This window comes from Sinocyclocheilus grahami, unplaced genomic scaffold, assembly GCF_001515645.1.
Source record: "Sinocyclocheilus grahami isolate Dianchi unplaced genomic scaffold, SAMN03320097.WGS_v1.1 scaffold74.1, whole genome shotgun sequence".
NCBI classification, from domain to species: Eukaryota; Metazoa; Chordata; class Actinopteri; order Cypriniformes; family Cyprinidae; genus Sinocyclocheilus; species Sinocyclocheilus grahami.
In genome coordinates, this window is record NW_015505253.1 from 2,648,540 (window position 1) to 2,659,648 (window position 11,109).

The following is an 11,109-nucleotide window of genomic DNA, read 5'->3' on the forward strand; positions in this document are numbered from 1 at the left end:
CCCTGGGCTGGACTGGGGATCAGGAGCCCTCCCTGGGCTGGACTGGGGATCAGGAGCCCTCCCTGGGCTGGACTGGGGATCAGGAGCCCCCACGGGACTGGACTGGGGATCAGGAACCCTCCCTGGGCTTGTCTGGGGATCAGGAACCCTCCCTGGGCTTGACTGGGGACCAGGAGCCCTCCCTGGGCTTGACTGGGGACCAGGAGCCCTTCCTGGGCTTGACTGAGGATCAGGAGCCCTTCTTGGGCTTGACTGGGGATCAGGTACCCTCCCGGAGCTTAACGGGGGAACAGGAGCCCTCCCTGGGCTTAACTGGGAATCTGGAGCCCTCCGTGGGCTATACTCGGGAACAGGAACCCTCACTGGGCTGAACTGGGGATCAGGAGCCCTCCCTGGGCTTAACGGGGAAACAGGAGCCCTCCCTGGGCCTAACGGGGAAACAGGAGCCCTCCCTGGGCCTAACGGGGAAACAGGAGCCCTCCCTGGGCCTAACTCGGGATCAGGAGCCCTCCGTGGGCTTAACGGGGAAACAGGAGCCCTCCCTGGCCTTAACTCGGGATCAGGAGCCCTCCGTGGGCTATACTCAGGATCAGGAGCCCTTCCTGGGCTGAACTGGGGATCAGGAGCCCTTCCTGGGCTTAACTCGGCATCAGGAGCCCTCCCTGGGCTTAACGGGGAAACAGGAGCCCTCCCTGGGCCTAACGGGGAAACAGGAGCCCTCCCTGGGCCTAACTCGGGATCAGGAGCCCTCCGTGGGCTATACTCAGGATCAGGAGCCCTTCCTGGGCTGAACTGGGGATCAGGAGCCCTTCCTGGGCTTAACTCGGCATCAGGAGCCCTCCCTGGGCTTAACGGGGAAACAGGAGCCCTCCCTGGGCTTAACGGGGAAACAGGAGCCCTCCCTGGGATTAACTCGGGGCTTGCCACATTAACAGCCGGCTGACTTGACTCGGGAACTGCCGGCAGATGGGTCGCGGATCGGGATCGGAGACTCTCCAGACACCGGATGACTGCCTCCTTCCATCCGAGGTTGGTGGTGTCTGGGAGCTCCGCGGGGCAATGGTAAGTTATCCCGATCCGAAACAGCTTTCCCACTCGAGGGAGCTGGCGAGGGCGAGCGGCACGAACGCCCTCGCGAAAACAATCGGGTCAGGATCCGTATGAGCCAAGGCGGGGAACCTCCATTGTAGCAGGGAGAAACAAACAGGAAAAACGGAAAACAAACGGGGATAAAAAAAGGCGCCGCTTACTTTCGTTTAAAGGGGTCATATGATGCGATTTCAATTTTTCCTTTCTCTTTCGAGTGTTACAAGCTCTTGGTGCATAAAGAAGATCTGTAAAGTTGCAAAGACTAAAGTCTCAAATCCAAAGAGATATTCTTTATAAAAGTTAAGAGTCAGCCACGCCTACCTAAAACGGCTGGTTCTAACACGCCCCCACATGTCTACATCACTATGTGGGAAGATTTGCATGACGCCGCCCAAATGTTCCCTCAAAGAAAAAAGGCGTAACTTTTATTCTCACTATAGTATTGTTGTTGCCGCCGCCATGTCGTGAAGGCACTGTGTGATTTGTTGTGAAAGCGAAACTACTCTGTTTGGCCTTCCAAAAGAGGACGATATCTGCTTCGTCATGCCTGGCTCCGATCACAAATGCAGACATGGTTTTATGTTTACGTGGCGCGATGCAACGACAGTATAAGAAGACAGTATAAGTCATTATAATCCATAATTATGTCCCCACTGGATGCAACGAATGCCTCGTTTATAATGGGTTTTCATGTTTTTGAATCGTCGCTCCGGCCGGACAGGGCATCATCACAATATGGTAAGGGACATAACATTTCTGTCACACGCTTGAGGTATTTGGCCAATCACAACGCACTGGATAGCTGGCCAATCACAGCACACCTTGCTTTTCAGACCGATGAGCTTTGTAAAAATCTACGCGTTTCAGAAAGGCGGGGCATATAGGAGAAACAATAATGTACAGTATGTGGAAAATAATGTGTTTTTTTTACCTTAAACCACATAAACACATTTCATTACACCAAATACACAAAATAATGTTCTTTTTAGCAGCATCATATGACCCCTTTAAATGATCTGGAATTCTGTCACGGGTTGCTACTGTGAATACTGTGGTAAATAGGGCAGATAACGAGGGGCAGACAGGTGAGGAGGATAACTAATAATGAGACACACCTGGAACAAATCAAACTACATTGGGACAGGAACAGGTAGGACCAAATAAGGAAAACAGGAACTCAACGGGACGCGTGACACATGGGACCATTTGATGATACTTTTGCATCCTGTTTTAAAGCTTGGAAAGAGAGTCACCATTTACTGTCATCATTACATATGAGCAAGCTTGAGCAGGACCATATGTAAAAATGTAGACTTTTGTGTTTAGAGAAAAAAAAGGTCACATGGCTTTAGAAAAACACCAAGGTGATTAAATAATGACATAGTAATACATTTTGGTTTTTGAGTGAACTATCCCTTTTAAAAAACAACCTATGAGACAAATAAGTTCCACCTCCCCACAGTGCCTAGTGTGAATATCTTGCTGGTACTGCCAGTATGTGTACACTATAAAAAACTGAATGTATGGTGCAAACAAAGAAATTTATTTATTTTCTGAAGCAGTGTTTATGAAACCAGTAATAATACTGTCACCAAGTGTAAACAAATGAGCATTTTAATCACAAATGATCAAAACATAAAATAAATAAATATTGGTCATACTGGCAGATTTTTCTGAAAATAAAAGCTGTATAAATTACTACACTCTAAACAAAAATGGTGTTAAATAGCACTAAAAGTGGTTATTGGCTTGTAATCACAGGGGAACCACTTTAAGTGTTATATAGCACCTATCTTTTAAGGTGCTATCCACCTTATTTTTCAATGCGGAAGTAAGCCGTTTTCTGTGAATGTGTGAGACTTCCGGTTCATTAGTTGCTGTAGGGAATAACAAGAAGAATAACAAAGTACAATCAGTGTTGGGCAAGTTACTTCCAAAATGTAATACATTATATATTACTATACTGTCTTTTGAAAGTAATTAGTTACATTACAATATTACTGTCTCTGAATTGTAACGAGCTACACTACTTTTGAGTTACTTTTGAGTTACTTTCACCAAAATATCCACAGACTTATGACTAGGCATTCTAAAATGCTAAAATATAGTTTATTGCTGCTCATTAGCCTATACATTAGTTGACACAGGGTCATGTGGTAGGTCTACTATATCATACAATTATAAAATTATGTTTAGATACCAGTATGTTTAGGTTGCTCTTTGTAATAACACAATAGATGGCATAGGCATTGCCTTATCTATAATGTATATCACTGGTTTAAACTTTTTTAAGCGCGCCCCCTTTTTTCTTTCTAAACTGTTGCGACCCATGTGCCATTTACATGTAATCAAGTCGAGCGAAGCATAAGAATACAAACATGCATAAACATAACTGGTTAACTGTTAACCAACAGTATTGGGTGGGGAGCACAAACGCATCATTCAGAAATAATACCGGTAAATAAAGCGGAATAAAACAAAAAAGCGGTAAATAAACACAATAGCTAGCCTACAGGCTATTGTAGTTCTCCTCACTCCACAACAAATCCTTTAGATTTAACGGTATTCAGAACAGAACAAGAATGAAAAATATAAGTGGCTAAACAAGCCAAAACGAATTTAAAGAGAAACTGACAGCAATAGGGCAAGTTATTTATTTTTCATTGGCTCAAGTTAAAAAATATAGATGTGAATCATAACCCTACATTTTTAAACATTTTTTAATTGGATGAATGAAAAAAAAATTTCAGTGTATAATATTGTAAAAAGAGAGTAAAATGAAAATTTCAGTCAACTAACGATTAATTGTAGTGATGCCACTTACCATGATGACTGTCCTAAATTTTAGAGAAAATGCAGTGAATTGAGCTCCTCAAAGATGATGTGTGAAGTCTGCTCTGGTGTGAGAGTAGTGAACTGGAGAAGCAAACGTCACATTTATTCTGCTCTTGTGTCAAATCTTATGCAAAAAAAAGGGATAGATAAACTACTTGTCTTTGGCAGGGGAAGATCTATCAATATCCCTTTGTTAACATGTTTGATATTTTGCAAATAATGTGGACCTTTCTTCAAGGGAACTCAAGTTTCAGGGTTTCAGGGATTCACAGGGATTCCTGTTAAAAAAAAAAAAATTTAATCACTGTACTAGTAAAAAAAAAAGGGTTCTGCTATTTTTACAAGCCGAAGAACCCTTTTTTGGTACTGTTTAGAACCATATTTCTTAAGAGTGTATTTAATTCCATTTTATTAACCAGTATCTTTGCCGCTGACTTTCGATGATCAACCATAATAAGCAAAAATGGCTTTAGATAAACATAACATTTGTGTTTTGCTTTTTTTGTTTGTTTGTTTCTGAAGAGAGAAAAATTAGGCAAAGGCAGATGAGAAAAAGTAACACAAAAGTAAAGTAATGCATTCATTTCCATAAAAAGTAACTAAGTAACGTAATTACTTTTTTTTACTAAGTAACACAATATTGTAATGCATTACTTTTAAAAGCAACTTTCCCCAACACTGCCTACCTGCATGTAAATTTGATTTAACGGACTCTCCTCAGATAGGAAAATGCATCTAACTAAATAAATAGTATATGTAAATTTAATTTTGCATTGAACCATCTAATGTGAGTATGTCCTATTTGAAGAGAGCTAGATAAATCTTGCATGACTATCTGAATTGCTTTTAACCGCTCATATTATTGTTCTCTGTGTCATCTCTTCTGAATAGTGCGTTTGGAAATGAGTGTTTGGGAAAGACTAAGTAACCTTTTATTAACATATACTTGTGCATTAAGCAACAAAACCGCATGCAACAGGTTTCACTTCAGGTGGACTATTGTGAGTATATAATTTCTCTGAGACTTATTCGTTATGACCAAACTGCTAACTCTTTAAGATTCTGTTATAGAAGATATAGAAAAGAATCATGCTAGAGCCACATATAGTAAATTGACAGCAGTGACTGGCGTATCATAAGACTGAAATATAAGACATTATTCCCTGTAAATCTCCCATATGCTGTAACTAAGTAAAAGCATGTTACAGTAAAAGCAAAAGTATACTAAAAGCATGCTACAGAAATGATGTTTTACAACAATTATGACAGAAAGTTTATTTTTGGTTGAACTATTCCTTAAAAACCTTGATCCTGACTTTGGATTACTTGCAGGACTGATAAAAAGATCTGTTCAAGTAAATATTGTCATAACTATAAAAAATAATTAGGTGTACACCATTAATTTATTTAGTGTGATCACTCGTGACTTTTATACAATAATACAGATAATCTACAGCCATATCAAATTAACATACTTTCATTTGCATTTGCAGCACAGAAATTACATCTTAAATGCTTTTGTTTTGCTGCTCTGTTGTCATTCTGTGTTCAAAGGTGCACAATAATATGTGAAAAGTTTGTAATTCACAAGGCTTCACTTAACACTTAATGTATTTACCTGCTTCAAGGGTTGTGTATTTGCATTTGTGCATAAATTATTCTGAAATTAAACCACCATACAACAATTGCTGAGCAAATATTTATTTTTCATCATGCAGTAAGCCAGTATATATCAGTATTAAGAGACAGCTGCCATCTTAATGCAGTATAAGCACAATGACTTTCAAAAAGTTTTCTAAATATTTTACCCTCTCTCTTCTCTTCATGTCTGCATCCTGTAACACTAGTAAAACTTAAGCTACCTTAGACACTACCATCATCATAATGAGCTGCATTTCAGTTTCTTAGAGCACAGTAATAAGTTAAATGTTTGAGAACTTGACCATTATACTTGATGGGGACAGGAGTGTGAAGTCTTATTCCTTGACAAGCTTGTTCATACGTGGTGCATGTTAACATTTATTTGTTATAGGCAGAACAGTTTTATTCACAAAGTGATAGAAGGGAACATGAACCACAATCTCTCTAAAGTTTTTTGCAAAATCAGAGCATCTATGGCCATTTTCATCAACCTCATAGACTTTCTTGAAGACAAAGGCTTTAATTCCAGTGTGATGTTTCAAGTTTTCAAGGTTTGGTATAATGTCATAGCCACCTGACATCTTTTGACAGGGAGAGTAGATGGTGTAGATAACAATGCAGCTGTCATTTTCTCTACATTGTGAGAAGTTTTTAAAGGTTAAGCATGAGTCATTTTGGAGCAGGACAGACACTGACTTACCTTTGCAATTTTCTATTTCTTTGCAATTACGAGAACAAGGTCCTGCTGCCATGAGGTCTGTAACATTGTAAAAGTGATTTTATATTATTATTATAAACGGCATTTCTCACACATGTTGCATTCTTCTCTAGAGTCAAGAAGTTCTCATTTGAAGGATCAAAGTTGCCTTGACATTGATTCCTCGGTACATTGATGGCAACAGCATACGAATCCTCTTTGGTATCATTATAGCTGTAAAACATCAAATAGAGCACGATAAGAAAAGTTTTGTGATGACTGGCAGACTAAACGCGGTTTACTAATGACATTTTATTTCTTTACTTCCTGTTTGTGCTACATCATATAGTTAAATGCTATTTAAAAATCTTGATTTTATGCACTATACTCACTTCTGTTCAAAGAAGTCAATTATTTGGGCAAGAGTGGTAAGGTTCATCTTCTGTTCTTCCATACTTTCTGTCCAATGATGAAGCAGAAAGAGCAGCAGGTATGGAGCCAGAATGATCTCAATAATAATTCACGCAGAAGACGCGATGCACACATGTGTAACCTAATTCACATGCATGAGAAATAATTCACGTGCACGAAAAAAAATAAAATAATATATATTCACAAAAACCAATTCACGTGCACAAAAATAAGAATATATATTCATAAAATACGTTTTTGCTTGGTAACAGTTGTGGAATTTATGCTGGTCAGACAAAGACTGATCATAAAGAAGTATGCAACAAAGATTATTCAGTAATCTTTATTCAGTTATTTGATCACTTTATCTCATGCTTTCTGCTCTTTTTGTATCTGCATCTCTGGTAAAAATATAAGAGTTAACATGCCAAGGTGTTAACTGCTTTGAATATCAGACTAAAACCTAGCACGTCCTAACAGAGAGAGATAGTGAAAGACTGGATCTTAAACATTTGATTAATTGACTTTTCACATGATGTATTACACTGATACAATTAGCATTCAGCCATAAAATGTACTTTAAAAGAATGCTATGCCAGCCATTCAATGTAACTGAGGTTTAAATACTGGTGAACTTCTAGTACAGCATCAAACTGGTATCAAGCCAATCGCAGACCTATGTGAGAAACATATATTCAACTGTGCTACGTTTGTACTCCATAATTGTCAATTCATATTTCATGTTACAGGCACATTGCAATTAATCATGGTCAGGTCATTTCATGGACATTTTAGAAAACTTTAATAAACTTTAATAAATTAATAAATTTTATACAGCAACTGTAACAACGGACTTGTTTTGAATGTTTTAATTCTGACATAAAACCAGGACAATAACAAGAACATTTAACAATGCATAAAGCGTTACACCTTGAACATGTACAAAGTTATGGGGTCCTGTTATAAACCAAACAAAAAATTTAGTAATAATGCATGAATTAAAAAGCTGTTGAAACTGTCAAAAAGAATGGGTTGCAACATGACTGTTTTGAAAGAGTTACAGAGCCAAATTAAACTTCTAGATTCACATCAGCTTATAACTTGAGGCATGAGATGAAGTAGGAACAGTCTCAGCAGCTACTTTTACATCATCAACCTCACAATTCTGAAATAAATAGTATCTGCAGCATAAACAAACTTAAATGACATGTACACGGTCTCCAATGTGTGCATGTCATCACATTGTCATCACTTGAATGTGAGCCATCACAGGACTTTACACACAAGACAAGCTCTGCTGTGACAGCTCTTTCATATTCTCAATAAACAAAAAGTATATTTTCATAATCTTATATTTATTTACCACATGTCCCATCAGTAAAAACATTATTTTATGATTTACACTGAGTTTCTGAATCTAATATCTTAATGTGGTACGGTATCCACGTGAATAATGATTCTTTATTAAATAAACATAAGAATTGATCAATATTAAATCATAATACTCTAAACAGCAGCCGCTGGCTTACATTGTTCACATTATTAAGTGTCTAAACGACCAGTTTTACTTCCAAGTTTTAAGTAAACATGCAAAAATAAAACGATAAACCTTTACTTGGCTAGTTAACTGAAATAAAACGATCAACTGCACTTACCTGCTGATTCTTAACTTGAACGGTGGTCTCGCGCTGATGACGTCAGCCTCCAGGTAGGCACGCCCATGGCACGCGATTCATACCATAGACATAATAAATAAGTATTTATTATGTCTATGATTCATACACCCACAGTGGGTTATGATTGGTCGACTGACAGGCTCAAATCTGATTGGCTAAAGAGTACGAGTGTCCCGCGTGGGAGGAGTTCGCTGCCAGGACGGTCTCTAAATTCACACACAAATCCAGAGCGATTCACATTCACAGCCCATGATAAACTCCTGAATTTTTAACATTCAAAAATTTTGTACACAGTTGTATATCTGTGAATTGTGTTTTGCATTTGTGAAACGTATTTTATGAATATATATTCTTATTTTTGTGCACGTGAATTGGTTTTTGTGAACATATACTGTATATTTTTTTCGTGCACGTGAATTATTTCTCATGCATGTGAATTGGGTTACGCATGTGTGCATCACGTCTTTTGCGTGAATTATTATTGAGATCATTCTGGCTCCATAGGCAGGAGTCCATTCAGAAACACAATGAACTTCTAAAGAGATCAAACATGCGCACACACACTATTAATAACAATTGGCACTGACAGTTCTTTAAAAACACTTTTTTCTTAGTGTAAAGAACATTTTAATAACCTAAAGAACCTTTTTTCACTATAAAGAGCCTTTTGTGGAATAGAAAGATCTACATGGAATCATCAATGACAATAAAGAACCTTTATGATTGGGAGTAAAGGACTACCTCTAACAAACTGAATGAAAAACATATTAACATTACTGACCATTGATGCTGAAGGTTCAAGGATGATGTGCGAGTCTTCTTCAGTGATGGAGAGGTTGTTTATTAACCCAGACCCTTGACTGGCCCTCTTCATCAGCATCATTATAAGATCAATGGAAGCTTCCAAAAGCTACATGATCACTCTCTCTCTCTTAATGAGGTCTTTGGCAGGGTTTAAGCATCTCCTTATGTGTAATCCACCCAAATGTCAAATGGCCAAAAACACAAACACAAACATACTTTTGAGGGCACATCAGCTAAATTTGCTACCTTCATACTAAAGAATGTCTTCACTTACTTTGTAAACTACAAAATTGTATCATTAATTGAATGTGTCATATGTGTCGAATGTGACGTGCTGTTGTCTTCAGTTTGGACAACAAACAATTACATGATGCCTGTCTGAGGCATACAACATGTTTCATTTGCTGTTCTTTTGTGAATGTGCATGCATGTTATAATAAATGATATTCATTCTAATCTCAGAGCCAAAGATACAAAAGCTCATCTGACACAGAAATATGTTCTACTGACACTATCTGCTGAAATAAACAGAAATAATATTTTGTCTGTCATTTCTTATCACTTCTTCACTGTCATTCTAAGTGTTCATTATTGTTATTTTTAATTATAAAATATTTGTGTATCTTTAATTTTCTAAAATTCCAAACTTTCCACAAAAACTGTTGGAACTTCTGGGAAAAAAAGTAATAAAAAATTGTTTTATTAAATAATAATAATTATTATTATTATAAAATAAAATATTTTTTTATATTTATTGCCAATAATTGTTTTAAAGAGTGTGTTTTTGTTAATGTTGTTGTTGTCTTGAGGAAACCAGTGATTTCAAACTGTCTAAAAATGTGGTCAACATGGTCAATGTCAATATTTACTATGATGAAAACTGTACTTGTGCCAATTTTTAAACTCAGTAATACATATTTGCATGTTATACAAGCAAACATAATATATGTTAGCCTACATTTATCAAGGCATAAAGATGCTTTTGAGAAACACAGCCCTGATGTTTCCTGCAGGGTGGTCAGAAAACTGAACAAGGTGAAAACTGAATAAGTAAATAAGGAAGCTGATGTCAGATGCTTTCATTTACTTACATTCCTTAGCAGTCGTGTAAACAGCTCCACTAGACAGAACATCAACATTTCGATTTATAAGGTTAGGCTATTTTTAGTAGCTAGTAGTGCCTGTGTCAAAATGCAGTCACTCCACCTCCACTGATCATCATGCGATGCCGTAAGCCCTCCTTTTCTATGTCAAACAGAGGTGAGATCTAACAGTCACCCCTCAGAAGTCACGCCCACGGATCAAGCCAGTGCAAAATTGGCTCTGGCTTTCGTGAGACTAATAGGAGTAGTATATTATCCCATATAGCTTAGCTGACTTCATGATCAACTCTTTAATAAAATATTTATACATGAAACAAAATGCATGACGAAGAATAATTAACAATTGAATAATGTACACACAGTATCCATATAATGTAGAAATAACAGTCCAGTAGAGGGTCGACAATTGACCAACAATATGAGAGAAAACAACTCATTGAGTAGTTTAAAGGGGTCGTGATATGAGAAATCAAATTTGCTTTGATCTGCTGGCATATAAGAGGTCTCTGTACCATTAAAACATCCTGCAAGTTTCATAGCTTAAAACCTCCTCCTCGTTATAAACGAAGCATTTATTTAATCAAGCTCCAAAAGTGGCTCGTTTGGATCGGAGGTGCAAGATGACATCACAGGGGCACAAATATTTGCATAAACAGTGCCTCCAGAGCAAGACGAATAATCATCTTCTCACCATAGGCCCTGCCCACTTGCTTCACTCACTAAACGGCTGACCTCGGCTGCATTCCACTCATAGACTGTACAAAAACATTCCACTCCACCTTGACACGCACTCGCGAACTTCCCTCGTGGGAATCCCCGCTGCCATTTTGAAGTGCGTTCCACTTTGTGAAGT

General features: G+C 38.0%; 1 protein-coding gene across 1 annotated transcript in view; it reads right to left on the reverse strand.

The window, feature by feature from the left end:
- Positions 1-6,716, reverse strand: part of LOC107585789 (uncharacterized) — an 8,373-nt gene extending 1,657 nt beyond the window's left edge. Inside the window, exons 1-3 of the mRNA XM_016272937.1 lie at positions 6,655-6,716; positions 6,376-6,496; positions 6,057-6,146 (exon numbers count right to left, since the gene is read on the reverse strand). Of these exons, the coding sequence (XP_016128423.1) occupies positions 6,057-6,146; positions 6,376-6,496; positions 6,655-6,716 (273 nt within the window). The remainder of the gene's footprint in view (positions 1-6,056; positions 6,147-6,375; positions 6,497-6,654) is intronic.
- Positions 6,717-11,109: the final 4,393 nt, after the last annotated feature.